At 38.6% G+C, this 16,789-nt stretch overlaps 1 protein-coding gene across 1 annotated transcript in view; it reads right to left on the bottom strand.

The window, feature by feature from the left end:
* The window catches only part of LOC114355435 (homeotic protein empty spiracles), a 48,182-nt gene that overhangs the window by 11,349 nt on the left and 20,044 nt on the right, over positions 1 to 16,789 (bottom strand). The window contains exon 2 of the mRNA XM_028308274.1: positions 9,965 to 10,137. Coding sequence (XP_028164075.1) covers positions 9,965 to 10,137 — 173 coding nt within the window. The remainder of the gene's footprint in view (positions 1 to 9,964; positions 10,138 to 16,789) is intronic.

The raw sequence follows: 16,789 nt of genomic DNA, 5'->3' as shown, positions 1-16,789 counted from the left end.
GTTATTATATCTATTTTTATTTCTTTTACATTAGACTAAGTGCTAGTGTACGCCAGACCTACGTCATTTTATAAAAGCTGAAAGTTTGTCAGCATGCTCCCAATATAGGATATATTGTTGGTGAATTTTGCTGCTCGTTTGCCTCCTATCACATAAAAAAAAAAAAAATTATGAAGTTTGGCTCATCGTGGCTTTGGCAGCTACCCTAAAAAAACTGTCTGGCAAGGACTTGGAACTGTCAAAACTGTCTGGCTGTTGGGGAAACTACTTCCAATTATCATATATTGGCGTTCACTAGCTCTTAGTCTATAAATCTTATTGCAGACTTGTTATCCTAAGCACCAGGCACTGAAAACCAGCGTTGAAGTCCTTGGTCACTGTGGGTCACGACATACCTATGCTTAGTTGAGACTCATTACAATGGACATCGAATCTTTCTTTGTGTTCTTATGTGCAACCGTTATTAACTATTATGCCTATTTGTAAAAAAAAATCTATCAGAAAAATCTCTCTTCAAGACCGTGACTACTAGAGCTGTCTGATTGATTTTATGTACTAACTAGCTTTCCGCCCGCGGCTCCGCCCGCGTGGAATTTTGTCTGTCACAGAAAAACTTTATCGCGCGCGTCCCTGTTTCAAAAACCGGGATAAAAACTATCCTATGTTCTTTCCCGGGACTCAAACTATCTCTATGCCAAATTTCATCAAAATCGGTTGCGAGGTTTAAGCGGGAAAGCGTAACAGACAGACAGACAGACAGACAGACAGACAGACAGACAGACAGGCATTTATAATATTAGTTGGGATTTATAACTTATCCACCAGTCTCACGAACCTATAACATTATCATAATACTGTAAAAGTAACAAAACCTGTATCCAGACGCAGAACAAAACCACGTCCGTGATATACGCACAAAAACAATCAATTTACTTCTGATCGGGTCACAAAAAGCAACCCGTTGCAGTATAGGAAGCGAAGGAAGCCAGCCGACCAGCACTAAGTCCCGATAAATACTACATACACTAAGGCTGGATTGCACCATTTTACTTTAACTTTAACAAACGTCAAAAATCTGTCAAACTCCATACAAAAAACAGCGGTCATCGTTTAAGCTACCGTCAAAATTAGGTGGTGCAACTAACGCCCTTATTCACAAATGATGCTTGCTTAAGTGAAGCAACAAATCGAATTCACAGCGTTGAATAGAGCTCTCTCATTGGTTTGTGTGTCACCCTGTGCGTCCACGCGCACTGTGAAACCTCATAGTAATGTTTGTGAAAACGGGTGTAAGCCGTAAAGTTACACAACACCAAAGTGTCCTAGATATGACATTGACAGGAGGGCGCTACTACCAACATTGGGTTATGTTTGTCACTTGACGTTCCAGAATAGTTTGACTTTACACCAATTTGAAAGTCAAAGTAAAACTGACGTTGTCGTTGTAAATTGACCAGTGTTGTTATCTGACAATATTTGATAGTTACATACCCATATTATTGAACAAATATTATAAACAATCCTCGTAAAAATCATTGTAAAACCAACAAAACTCTCCAGACAGATCAAAACTAGGTCCGTGATAGTCGTAGACTACGGCACATCGATCTATACACTGTGGCACCTTATCTCCTTTTCATAGATGCTATTTTGCCACAGAAATGTGCTATAACCATACAAAAAGAATCAATTTAGCTGATTGGGAACAAAAAGCTGCAGCGTAGGAAGCGAGGGAAGCCAGCCGACCAGCACTAAGTCCCGATAAATACTACAATCAGGCGATGGCTCACCGGTGAGACGTAGTATAGGGAGAACAAACAGGTCAGTCTGTGAGATTGCACTCAAGTTCGAATCTACACTCAAGAATAACTGTAAGTGGTTTCAGTCTTGACTCGGAAGACAGGCATAGTATGACATCACTTAACAATTAAAGTTGTAAGTCATCATCATCAACAGCCCTGTATAGTCCACTGCTGGACTATGAGCAAAGTTGTAAGTGCTTTGAAATTAATTAAAAGAAGGATCAACCTGCTTGACTGATGAAAATATTTTTATATCATTTTGCAAGATGTTTTTATTATGAATAGATTTGATTGCTAATTTAATCCATATTTTTCAAGCACTGGTCGTAGTGGCCGTTTTGACTGCCCTACACGCCGATAGTGCCCCAATAAAAAACCAAACTCATCAAAACGTAATAAATTAGATCCATACAAGGCTCATTTGACGGTAATTTTATATGTTAATACCGCCTAATTGCTGGAAGTGGTCTCCTCGGTGGCTGAGGTAAACTGCCGTTTTTATCAGAAGACCGTGGCGTGACGCCATCTGGCTCTAAATTCTGTTTTTCAACGTGTTAATAACTTAACGACCGGCAAAAAATGGTAAAAACAATGCTAATGCTGTGCGCTCGGTTGTGGACGGGCGATGTTTCTCTGGAAGATACGGGGACTGTCTGGTAAAGATTTTGATAGCTATCTGACTGATAAGTAAGAAATAAAGATCAGTGAATATCAATTCAAACACAATGAGATGTGACACCATAATATCGAGTCGAAATCTAAAACAAAAGTAAAATTATGTAGAGACACCCTAAAACTCGTAGAAAGATATTGATCCTTGAATCAGTCCGATACCGAATCATTAGGGCCTTCATTACAGCCTGAAAGACTTGTCACACTGGATGCGGTCTCCGGTCAGGTCCAAGTAGGTAATCCTACTAATATTATAAATGCGAAAGGTTGAGTGGATGTCTGGATGTTTGTTACTCTTTCACGCAAAAACTACTGAATGGATTTTGATGAAACTTTACAGTATTATTGATTATAACCCAGAATAACATATAGGCTATAATTAATGACGATATGTGACCATCTAAATTTCACGCGGGTGAAGCCGCGGGCAAAAGCTAGTCATACATAATGCGGTTACTTTGACCAGTCCACAGATCGCATCCAGTGTGGCAAACCCTTAACATATCAATGATCAATATTAGAATAGTCGTCCGAGAAACAAGGTCATAGCAGACTTATCGACTCGGAAAGGGATCAATACCGTATCGCCTTTCGCGAGCTGTCATCGCTTTCCGCGCGCTGTCAACCGCGAGTCGAAGCGTTTACGTTACGATGCGGATAAGTGTGCGTTACAATATGGAGTCTCATACAAAGAATACTGACCGCCTTGAGTGGATACGGTTATGATCCCTTTCCGTGTTAATAATACGTCCTATAGCTAGGTCATAGCACTGACCTTGAGCACTCAATGTTCTAGAAACTCAAACTCTAGATTACATTGCATAGAACATAATACATATTCGCTCAGAACCGAGCGACAGAATCGATACATCAAGTGATGATTACGATGAAGATCAATTAACATCGATTATGAAGCCACTTTCGCCGCAAAATCGTTTCGCGTAATGCGAGGCCGATCCAAGTAGGCCGCGCGGCCACACCCGGCTGGTGTTACTACCGAGTATGGTCGGCAAAATATCCTAATTCTATTTGCATGCAACAATAAAGAAAATATATTTTTTATCAGTGAAGCATTGATGCTGTTGACGCACCAAATCAACTGGCAAGAATCATCGACTTTCGACATGTGAAAAGTTATAGAGTACAAGTCGTCGATATGATTCTTTTTTTTTATGCATAACAAGGCAGATATTTGACCACAATCGCACCTGATGTTAAGTGGAATGCAGTCTAGGATGGTACATATCTGCCCTGTAAGTGCCTATTCACTCTCACCTTGAAAACGCCCGGATTATAGTCTTCGGGAAAGACAGCAGCAGGCAACGAATTCCAGTCCCTAGCTGTTCGCATTATAAAAGAGTCATCGAAACGCTTAGTGATTGTTTTGAAATAAAGTCACCGACATCAGGCTGTCTAGATGGACTTGGTGTAGTCTTTTCTAAACACAAGAACAATACTGACAATATTAAATTACATTGTCACAAATAGGGCCTCCAGTCAGTGACATGTTGAGCTAGTCGCAAGGATATGACACTGGTCTTTTTATATTTAGTGCCACTAATATGGTGACCATATCTTGGCCAGTTCATTCATCTGTTACAAAGAAGCATTAGAACTGCCGAAATTGAGGAAAGAAAACTCTTTGAAATAAAAACTTTATAAATTCTGATCAAATGGTTTTAATTAAATAAAATCCTTGTAAAGGAATCTCTTTCCTACTTAATCACTGTTCTTAATGTCTAACAATAATATCTACTTATAAATAAATAGGGTAACAAAATGGCATCATTATACCAGCATTTTCCTCTTATTTTACTTTGGGTTGTAAAATCCTGGTTTCAGGGTTGTAGCGGTAAGCAAAAACTCTTTGCGCCGGGTATAGGCTACGGCGGTTGCGATGGTAACCGGGTTGTTGATGTCAGTAGAACGTCAGGTAGTAAAATAGGAGATTTTACAATATATTATATTTTATTCAAAAGTGACTACGTGAGTTTCCATAAGCCACGTACCCTTTATTGGTGACCCCGATTTTCGTCCAATTTGTCTACAACTGTACTGCTTAATTGCTGCAACGGACAAGGACTACTTTTATCTACACCTCAGACCTGAACTCCCGACCAAGGGTCGAGTAACGAGTTCCAACTTCATTTTGGAACCGCATCACCCCGTGCCCGAACTCACACCTAGAAGTTGACACACAATTTGTTCCGTGTTGCCTGCTCCGTGCTCCGTGTTCCGGGTTGACACATCACGCCGCGTTACTCGTCACCACAGAGGGAAGAGGCGTTCACCTGCCTTGTGAATGCTGAGCACCTACCTGTTTGCTGGACAACGCGACAGATTGCAAGTTTTTGAGTGTTTTTTTTTAATTTATATTACAATATTTAATTAACTATATTAATGTAAATAATTTTGTGTAATTGTGTACAGTTGTTTATATAGGGTGGTTATCTTTAAAATTCAGGTCTAGTTGCAATATTGTGAGCCGTAGCTATACAGGGTGCATTTTGTTTTTTATTGGCTTTGCGAATGTTGTTTTAGCACCGCTACCCCTTCACCGTTTTTTTTATTATTTGTGTTCGTCTTGAGGTTTCTTTTTTCATAATAGTGCAATTAACATGTCGACACAGGATTTGGAACGTCAGATTTCTGAATTAAAAACCAAGCTTGATTCCTTACAGTGCCCATCACAAGCTTCACATTGTCATGTATCTGCCGTGTCGGTTAAATTGCCACCCTTTTGGGCCGACAAGCCTACTACGTGGTTCGGTTTAGTTGAGGCACAATTTCACATAGCTGGTATTACTCAGGACATCACCAAATACAGTCATGTCATTTCCATGTTAGACACCCGGGTGGCTGATGAAATCGAAGATATAATTGCGAGCCCACCAAAGGAAAACAAGTACGAGTGTCTCAAGGCTGAGCTTACGAAGCGGTTATCGACTTCGAGGGAGCAGCGAATTCGTCAACTTTTGGACGAGGAGCAACTGGGAGATAGAAAGCCATCACAATTCCTGCGGCACCTTCGCTCGCTAGCGGGCGACGTTCTGCCTAATGATGATTTCTTGCGGGAGTTGTGGTTAAGGCGCCTTCCACAAAGCGTCCAGGTAATTTTGACAGCGCAGGTCGATTTACCTCTCAGTAAAGTGGCTGAAATTGCTGATAAAGTTATGGAGGTAGCTCCACCTATTATGGGATCTGTCGTGGATGCCGTTGAAGCGAATACGCCGACTTTGACAAGTTTAGTACAGCGAATTGATGCGTTGGCTGAAAAAGTGGAGGCTCTACGCTCTAGCAACTCTAGTATTCAGCGAGGTCAATCTTCGTCTAAGTCTCCAGAGCGTGTTAACAAGCGGCTTTGCAGATTTCATAAGCGTTTCGGTGAAAAGGCTCACAGGTGCATTTCTCCATGTTCTTGGGAGGAAAATGTCAATAAAGCAAAAAACTAGACAGGCAGTCATTGATGGCGGCATCTGACTGTCTAGAGCCCGGCCGCCGGTTATTTGTTACTGATGTGTCATCTAAGCGTCGTTTTTTGATCGATACTGGTTCTGACCTCTGCTGCTTTCCGCGTCGTCTTCTAAGAGGAACTCATTCCTCTTCAGATTATGTGTTAGGTGCAGCTAATGGGAGCTCAATCAGGACCTATGGCACAGTGACTCTACGCCTTAATCTAGGGTTACGCCGGGTCTTTCATTGGAACTTTGTAATTGCCGATGTCAGCATACCAATAATTGGATCTGATTTCTTGGCGCATTACAGTCTATTACCAGACCTTCGTAATAAACGACTAATAGACGGAACTACTAATTGCTCGACTGCTGTTTCAGTGGATAAGACTTCACAGGCCAGTATTAGAGCGGTGTCCATTAATCAGTCACCATTTTCCGAGATTTTGCTCGAGTTTCCAGATCTGACTAAGCCACCTGGCTTACCGCGAGTTGTCAAACACTCTACAGTTCACCACATTATCACAACTGAAGGCCCTCCGGTTTCGAGTCGCCCACGCCGTCTAGCTCCGGAGAAGCTGTTAGAGGCAAAAAGAGAGTTTGATGACATGGTTGCCTGCGGGACAGCACGTCCTTCAAGCAGTCCGTGGTCTTCTCCTCTTCATATGGCGCGCAAAGGAGAAAATGGTTGGCGTCCTTGTGGGGATTTTCGCGCTTTAAATGCCAGGACGGTGCCTGATCGATATCCTGTGAGGCACATTGCTGATTTTGCTAACACGCTATCAGGATCTACTATATTTTCAACTATAGACCTGGTGAAAGCGTACCAGCAAATTCCAGTGAACGAGGCAGATATTTGCAAGACGGCCATAACCACTCCTTTTGGGTTATTCGAGTTTCCTTTCATGACCTTTGGTTTGCGTAATGCTGGACAAACGTTTCAGCGTTTTATTGACGAGGTCGTGAAAGGACTCGATTTTTGCTTCCCTTATGTTGATGACATCCTTGTGTACTCCAAGGATGCAGTCCAGCATGCGCAGCATCTTCGTACCCTGTTTCGTCGTCTTGTTGATTATGGTGTGGTTATCAACACGTCTAAATGTGTGTTTGGTGCGCCTGAGGTAACCTTTCTAGGTTATCAGGTGTCCAAAGAAGGTATTCGCCCTCCATTAAAACGTATTGAGGCCTTAAGAGATTATCCTTTGCCATTGACGGTACAAGGTCTTCGTCTTATGAGCTATTGGCGTCAGATATAACTCAATCGCTCAATGACAAAGCAGGCCGATTGAAAGAAGAACACAAAGTTGTTAGCTGAAGAAGAGCCAAAAATCAAGCTTCTCTGAAGAAATTTTAGGTCACTTGGACGCTCCGTTTCAAGCTTAAAGGTGGCGTTACATATCTGGTACACTTGCATACCAGTTCCATGCACGTGCCACCAACTGCCATCGCGTATACTGTATCTGGCAAGCGAGTAAACCACACAACATTCTTAGTTGGAAATAGAGGCAGCCAGTCACTTGCACATACCGTTGAAAAGAATGCAAGATTTTCCGTTTTACAGGAATGTGTATCGTCTTAAAACAGTGACCCTCTCATCGTGACTTTTCAAATCTGGTCTGATGCAGAACATGCACTTTGCAAAATGTGCAATTTTACATACTAATTTAATAGAAACAAACTCTTCAGCCCTAACCATTGTATTAGGTTAGGTCAGATTGTAATTTAACTACGTCAGATTGTAATCTCTGAATTGTGAACTCTGTCAGTTTATAATATAACGCGTTAGATTGTAAACTAACAGTGGGTTAGGTTAGGTTAGATTGTAATTTAACTACGTCAGATTGTAATCTGACGGAATTCACAATTTTACGGTGACATATAAAAGAGTGCGCATTTTGCGAAGTGCACATTCTACGTCAGACCCTTCAAATCACTCGATATCCCGGCATCCCCAGGCAGCGACTTTCCGCGTCACTTGATCCGTATCCACTGTTCTGCGAACCGTACGCCGGCACGCCAACCTAATCAGCCGACAATTAAGCCGTTTTTTCCTACGGTTTCAAACAATTAGCCACAACACTGATATATTTCTCGTGATTTCATTGTTACAATACTCCGCTAATGCTTGTTCTAATGACTTAAGTAAGACTATCACAACTAGACCATCTGATACGGTAATGTAATTAGTATTTTATCACTGCGCTCGGATTAATATCGGTTGAGACCGTGAGAATTTGAGATTAGCATAAAGAATAAGTTTGAGATGCGACTCTTATAACTAAGCATAAATATTTTTGGTACAATGTAAAACAAAACTGTCAAGATAGAGAACGTGATTTGACGCTCACATACATAATTTTACATACAATATTAGTTGTATGTATAGACGACAGAATAATGTTTTGGTAAATGTGAGACAAAACTGCTTAGTAGAGCACGTGATTTGAAACTTATAAGCATAATTTTACATACGGCAATATTTTTGTATGTACAGACGACAAAACAAAGGTTATTATTGCAATTTTTCAACACTATTGTCAAATCTAATGATGTGCTGTCGATTGATTGTTTTCATTATAACACTTTCAACTGTTCATATTGACCGTTCAACACAAGTTAGACCAATTTAACCTATCCGTTACTTCAACTACGGTGGCCTTTCCCTGAGCATACGTAATCTAATTTTAATTTCATATTTAGTAGCTGATACACTAATAGATGATTAAAACCAGGTTTTTAATGCACTGCGACGCTCCATGAAGCCATTTTAAAACTGCTTTTACCGTTGTATCTCGAAATCTACAATATCTGCCCTTTTTAAATTTAATTGCCATGTTCAGTGCAAATTATTATCATTTAACGATATCTTTGTATCGGGTCGGGCTTCGCGTAGGGTTGCCAGTGTACGGAAAAAATGCTATCAGGTTGTTTTATTGAATTAAGAATTCAGTTGATGTATTTTCCAGAGCGTTTTATTAGCGTCCCAAAAATTCATTTACTGACTTCAATTTTAAACCCTCCATATATGTATTCAGTATAATTTAATTATATAAATGCTAAATTGGCCCTACACATAGTTACTTCAAAGAATGAAATTGAATCAACCATCAATATCATTTACCTAACTATCACCATAATTTGAAGCTTTTCTCAGTCTATATTGAACTGTATTTCATCCATCTCCCAAGAGATAGCCACCTCTCGTTCCCACTGCTGCAACTCCTGTGGAGTCAGGATCTACAGCTTGGTCAGCCAATAAAAACCCGACCAGTGAAGGTTAGAGTCCCAAGGAGAGGTATTTTCCAAGAGAGAGTTTTTCAATGATTTTTATTGCCTCAAGACTAGCTGATTCCCTCAACTTGACTTGTACCAGCCCTACCCGTTGAAAGCTAGTGGTGCTTACAATTTCTTTACGTTTTATTTTCTGAACATTAATTTGTAGCAGAGCGCCATACATCAAAATAGTCATTAGCTTTGTCTAAATGTTCGCTTACATTAAGAACATACACTCTACCCTATAAAGCCAATTTAACTGCACGGTGTATCTAGGCGGCAGTAATTACTAGTATTATTATAATAATCACAGTTATTACCTGGTTAATTAAGGTCTAGCCCTAAAAGCAGGGCTTGTTATAGTGACTAGATAACGGATAAACATACTTAAATAAATATGCCTGACATGATGACGTGTACTTTTAACGTCTGATGTATGTACAAGCTCCTGTTCAAATTAACTTTTGCCTCCAGGTTTCGTACTCGCAACGGCTAATTTACACTAGGACAAACTTGACCTTCATATGAGTTTTTATTAGCGATCAAGCTGTAGCTCTTGGCTACACAGGAGTTGTAGCGGTGGAAACGAGAGGTGGGACTATTCCCATCATGTTTTTTTATCCACAACGAATTTCTTGGCCTGCATCTCACCAGATGGAAAGTGATGACCAAGTCGAAAGTAGAAGCGACCTTTACTCGGAATCCTCAAATACAAAGGAACTGACAATCTGATAACGATGATAAAGGAATAAAGAAGGTACCAACCTGCGTCTCCGTCAGGCTCAAAGCCTGGGCTAGCTGCTTCCTCTCAGCGCCCACCACGTAGTGGTTCTTCTCAAACGCGTGCTCCAGCTTGAGGAGTTGTGAAGGTGAGAACGCCGTTCTGATCCTCTTCGGCTTTCTGAACGGCTGCAGAAGGAACCCTGGGATGTCTGGGCCTGGAAGAGAAGATAGGGCAAATGAGACACCTGTGCGGTTAGATAGATATCTAGCTTGTAAACTAGACAATGGGATGACCCATTGTCGACATTGTCTCTGTCGTTGTTTTGCTACATGCAAGTAGATAGTCTTTATTTTTATGATCGTCAGGTCATTAGTATCTATTGCAGGAGCACAACACAACCCTCTATATTTACCAGAGGCAACTGAAATATTTGGCCCACACTTCCGTGCTGGTCAGATGGGTTGAGGTCTATACTGTAAATCACAGAAAACTGGCAGTCACCGAGAACGAAGAATTTTAAACTTGTGAAACCTAATCGAATATGTACTTCCAATGGTTCGTATCTTATGTCCGTCTTCTGAAGGCGTCTATTATGACCTTCTTCCAACTCTGTGTTTTGACAAGTAGTAATCTACTGTTAATTGTGAAAAATATAAAACGTTAAAATAGCGGTATCGTTATAGCCAATGAGCTGCTGTCATAGTGACATTGACGTATTGTCAATGTCACACGAGAATCAAACGTCAGAATAGCGGGACGCGCGGAGATGACTCCGCGCGCTTTTGTGCTAAGTGATGAAATGTATCTAAAATATGGCAATATATTGTGAAAGTTAAGTATCCAGTGTTTTATTTATGAGAATAGATCTACTGGCCTTTAATACTACCTAGAAACTTCTCTGCCTCTACACCCAACTTCTATAACTAAGGACGCACAAACATTACTATGAGGTCTCACAGTGCGCGTGGAAACACAGGGTGACACACGAACCAATCACAGAGCTCTATACAACGCTGTGCGTTCTATTTGCTGCTTCATTTAAGCAAGCATCCTTTGTGATTACGGCGGGAATGTTTTCAACACTCTGCTTTTTCTTCTTTTTTATAAAATGCTAAATAAATATGTTTCTTCCTTTGTTTCAATCTGCGTACTACCGATCCACTTAATCTCGCTCAACAACACCCTTCACTGAAGAACCATTATATTCAATATAGAAATGTTTTATTTAAACCCGCATAACTTATCCGCTATTTCACTCTTATGTACTACAAGGGGCTCAGCGTAAACCACCTTTACGGAACACTGTGATAAATGCTTCATAACACACCATAATCACTTCAAATTACTTAAATTAACGTCGAATATTTTCAACCGACTTCAAAAAAAAGGAGGAGGTTCTCAATTCGACCCGTATGTTTTTTTTTTCTATGTTTGTTACGCGATAACTCCGCCAATTATGAACCGATTTGAACAAATCTTTTTTCTGCTTATAGGTAATACCTCAAGAGTGGTCCCATTTAAATTTAATAATAGAAAAAACAACCCCCAAGGGTGGAAAATTGGGGATGAACTTTTTATACACAATATCTCCGCCGATTATAAATCAATTTGAACGATTATTTTTTTGTTGAATAGGTATTATCAAAAGGGTGATTTCATGCGAATTTGAAGAAAATATTTCACCCCCAAGGGTGGAAAATTGGGGATGAACTTTTTTATACGCAATATTTTCAATTTTTAGTTTTTTTTTTGTATTCACGCATTTGAAGTCGGTTTTATTTTAAAAAAAAGTTAATTATATAAATACCCGCTCTTCGTTGAAACGGCTACATCGACCATAAAAGGGTAGGCCCGAACATAAATAATTATGCCAATATTAATTGAATGTTATTTATGGAAAACGTAAAAGTAAATGGATAGACAAGCTGAAAAGTGCGTGTTTGCAAATTGACGGGTAATGAGGGTAAAATAGAGGATATGGGAATTGTTTTTGAAGTTATGAGCAGCTTTGGTATTCCAGCTGTTGCCATGGCAACTTCCTAGGTTCAGTGTCATGGATATGCCCTGAGGCCTAGTGTGAGTTTTTATTAGTGAGCGCGTCAAAAAATGATATTAAATGTAATGTATGACGGATTGTACAGCGCGCCTAGCGGGAAATGTTCAAAAACTAAAATTTTCATACATTTTGTATGTGTGAGTGTGAGTTTACACCAAACTCACACTCAGCCCACTGTTTGATATCTAACATTATAAAAAGGAAAGATTTGGTTGTTTGTTTGTATTGAATAGTCTCCGAAACACTGGACCGATTTGAAAAATTCTTTCACCATTAGAATCCTACATTATTTCTGATAAACAAAGGTGGTCCGAAGTTCGCCGGGGCAGGTAGTGACTAGAAGTGTTAAGCCCGCCTGTAATAGTATGCCAGGTCTTCGATTATTGTACATGTGTTTCTTTTTCGACTGCTATTATATTGGCACAAGTTTTTTATATTTTTATGCTCCTAAAAACACTTATAATGCAACAGGTTTAAAAATAATAAAAAGGTTTTCAGAAAAACATATTTTTTTTGCGTTGCTCATACAAAAGACTTCAACGACTCACATGTTCACAGATAAAATCTATGAACTTACACCCGTATTCACAAACATTGCTATGAGCTCTCACAGTGCGCGTGGACGCACAGGGTGACATAAAACCAATCATAGAGCTCTATTCAACGATTTGCTGCTTCACTTAAGCAAGCATCGTTTGTGAATACGGGCGTTAGTTCCGTAATTTTTACATCTTACAAATGCGTCAATACATTATAGTATCATAATATTAGTTTACCTTTTTCGCATGAGACCCAATCCATCTATACTAATATTATAAATGCGAAAGCAACTCTGTCTGTCTGTCTGTTTTGCTTACATGCCTAAACCACTAAACCGATTTTGAAATTTGGCATAGAGATAGTTTGAGTTGGGAAAGGACATAGGATAGTTTTTATCCCGGTTTTTGAAACAGGGACGCGCGCGATAAAGTTTTTCTGTGACAGACAAAATTCCACGCGGACGAAGCCGCGGGCGGAAAGCTAGTTATCTGTATATGTCGCTGTGTGATCCCTTGTAAGGTATAATAATGTATTGTAGGCCTTAATTGATAGATACTGCCCTGTAGCCGATCGACTCTTTAGTTATGACACGTAGTATTTTACGTCAGAATTATTGATATGTTTTCAAACAATATGAGCTATAGTAGTAAATAATTGATGACTGCTTTGACATGTGCTGTTATCAAGCTGTTTATATAAATAAAGTATTTGTGTGTCGTGAGAACTAAAAGGTTTTATTCATAGGTTTATGTCATAGGCCTCATTCGTTTATGTATTACCTGTGGTATTACTAGCGGCCGCCCGCGACTTCGTACGCGTGGATCCCGTTTTACCCCTTTAGGGGTGGAGTTTCGTAAAATCCTTTCTTAGCGGATGCCTACGTCATAACATCTGCATGCCCGATCCGTCCAGTGGTTTGGGCTGTGCGTTGATAGATCACTATGTCAGTCAGTCAGTCAGTCACCTTTAAGTTATATATATTTAGATAGGTTTAACGCTTAATTCAGTCAGTGCCTGAATGTTTTTGTAACGTCAAACGTCAGCGAGACTTCAGATCTCCTTCAGATTGTATCAAAATCAAAAACCAAAATCAACCAAAATCAAAAACATTTATTCAGTTTAGACCACAAGTTGCACTTATGAACGTCAAAATATGTATAGTAAATAATTAAAAAAATAAAAGGTAGCCCGAAAACGTTTGTTAGTCGTATACCTCGAAATCAAAAACTCCTTGTAGCTTTTCACCTATTCGCATTTCGCCGCGATATCAAAATTTCTGAATAGATTTTTATTGTTCTAGTATAATTTTTGATCGCTAATTACAATTGTCTAAAAAATTCATAGTAGATTTACTTTCCTACCTGTGTTCACTGTAGTCGATAATATTGATAATACATGCTACATCAAAATTTGCTACTGTTGTAAAAATCTGTTAAAAATATATGCTAGTAACAAAATATACTACAGATATTACACGCTACAACAAAAAACGCTATCACGGTGAAATGCGAATAGGTAGGTGAAAAGCTACAAGGATTTTTTGATCAAGGTATACGACTAACAAACGCCCGAAAAGTAGGTATGCTCTATCACGTCATAATATTATGTCAATGTCACCCCTCCCGTGCCGCTTCCATACCCCAGGCACTGACTTAGAAAGCGATAAACCTATGGTCAGTGGTTTTACTTCCCACAAAACTATGTACAGATGACGGCGTGTCGAGTTAAAGACTGTAGCATCTTATGCAGTTGCAATAGAGTTAATTTTGCAACAGAAATAAACAGTCTGTTATGCTTGTCAAGAAAATATGTTTGTTACATTATGTATTATTTTTAAAGTTTCATTTTGCAAAATTAGGTGATATTAAATTAAAGTAGTAATTTTTCATATTATCGTTACAATTTCAATAATATTAGGCACATAGTACAACACCAAATCCTACTTCCTCAATACTGATATTGTATAAATTTCTAGAATATGACAATAATAGATTTTGTTCATTACAGGCCCGATAATTACCACCGGCTTAATTGTAGTGTTCAATAAAGAATTGTAAATACGATACTAAATAAAAATTAATCAACTAATTGACATTGTTTATTGCATTAAGCAACAATCACGCTGAAATTAATGTCGGCACAGAAAAGGCGAATGCGTTGAAATAAATCAGGGAAATGGATTAATGGAGGTAATAATAACTGTTGGATTTGATTCGACCTTATTTTGATATCAGAATATATTAGACACTTGAGGTAGGTCATAAATTAAAGTCTTCCATTAACTTGACCCACTTTTAGCTTGGTCCATGGGCTAAGCCGGATTGAATTTTTAAATTATGTTTTCTTCCGGCAACTGGGCCCAAGAGTAGACCCAGTGTTTAAAAATTCAAACCTGTGACTTGGCTCGTGGACCATCCTAAAAGTGGGCCAAGTCGCTAGAAGACACAATTGTTACTGACAAGTTTTTCACTTTTCTATATCCTTTATCGGAATCAAATCTTGAACTTCTGAACCGTGGGACTATCTCTCCAACCACTAGACTAACAAAGTCCAACCATGTCATAGTTTAGTAACTGGATAAGGGTTTCAATTTTGGTGCATTATGATTGCAATTGCATTATGATTCATGCGGAATTCGAATTCAGGTCAATTCGCCTCCATTTATTGTTAACAATATTTTAATTAACGTTAAAACACGGCCCAAGAACACAAACTCATGAAGTAATTGGTCGAAATATTGTTTGTAATTTTTATTAGACAGATTTTTTGCAAGCACTTTGGGAAATTCAATTAAAAACATGTAATGTTGTCATTAGGTACCTAGTTTAGATATCTCTATTTGTACTGAACCTAATTCAGACTAATTTACGTTGGTTCTACGGCACGTTATGATCTTTTTAAAATGAATAATATAAATGCTCCATAATGTCTCTTCCTCCGGATTTAACTTTACTCAAATAATTTGGGGTTCTAATCATGGTGTGTAGTGACAGGTCAAATCTGGGTCTATCCCAAATATTTTCAGGTTACTTACTGCCTATGGGATACATTTTATCCCGGGAAATAACACCCACTTCTGTTTTAATATATTGCAGCTACAATTGAAGTGAAATGAAGAATCGGCCGATACCAAATCGGTGTAATGTGCACACTTTCATACATATCCATACTGATTAACAGCCTGACCCAACTATCGGGCAACTAAAAATCGGTGGTCTACGCCTAGGCTATGCTCATTTTAGATGACACTAACTCGTATACAATTTTTTATCCACAATTTCTAAATCCAATCACCAGTTACACGTATCAATTATCTCTACACAACAATAAGAACACCAACCTTGCACCATCGGCTATTAAAATTAAATTAAGCAAAGATTACTGCTAAAGACCGCCGTCAAGGTGGTAATCTATCAACCGCCTTACCATACGTTTGCGAGAAATATGAAGTAATGAAACCTCAAATTATACCCGCATTTTGGTATCATAACTCTTAGTACCGGTTATTATGTAGTTGTTAATACTCTTGTCAGATGATATATCTGATTAATGGGTATGTATCCTGGGATATGATTCTATGCATACTAATTTAACAATTATGTAAGTAAAAGTTGCATTGAATGCATGGGTAATATGGGTAATACAATTAGTAGGTACGATAGTGTTAGCTTTAAAAGGGTAGGGATACTTTTTATACTGGGATAAGCAAGCAGGTGGAGACTATCATTATTTTTTTTATTTTGAAATGCTTTTAAACAAAATATATGGTTTCTCATAATAATGTGAACTTATAAGTTCTGAAACAATCTTAATATTATGGCCTGGATCTAAATCAATAATAACGAAATAATCATAGAGGCGTGGTATAAACACTGTCATTGGTTAAATAACTGTACTTATTTTTATTGGAACAAAAACTCAATAGTTGAATAATTCAATAAAAATGTTAATTTAATCATTGTTTGTTTATCGAATTCAATTACAAATATGCATTATAGAGCTTACTTAATAAAAATAGACAGCAATTACTAGCTTTTATGACTAGCTAAAAATATTAGCACCATGTCATTTAAAATCTGCTTTACATTTAAATTGACATGTTCAATAATTTTAAAAAGTATAGGCAGGTCGGCCATTTTGTATTATTCATTTCAGAAACGTGATTACGCTACGTGTTTAATTACGGGCAAAATAACTGGTTTTCAATATTATTTATTACTGTACAAATAATGTAGCCGTTTTGTGCCATGTTTCTGTAACAACTCATTTT

Source organism: Ostrinia furnacalis, unplaced genomic scaffold, assembly GCF_004193835.3.
Source record: "Ostrinia furnacalis isolate ACB-3 unplaced genomic scaffold, ASM419383v2 OfSCF2409, whole genome shotgun sequence".
NCBI lineage: Eukaryota > Metazoa > Arthropoda > Insecta > Lepidoptera > Crambidae > Ostrinia > Ostrinia furnacalis.
The sequence above is the reverse complement of the archived record's forward strand: the minus strand, read 5'-3'. Positions and strand labels throughout refer to the sequence as shown.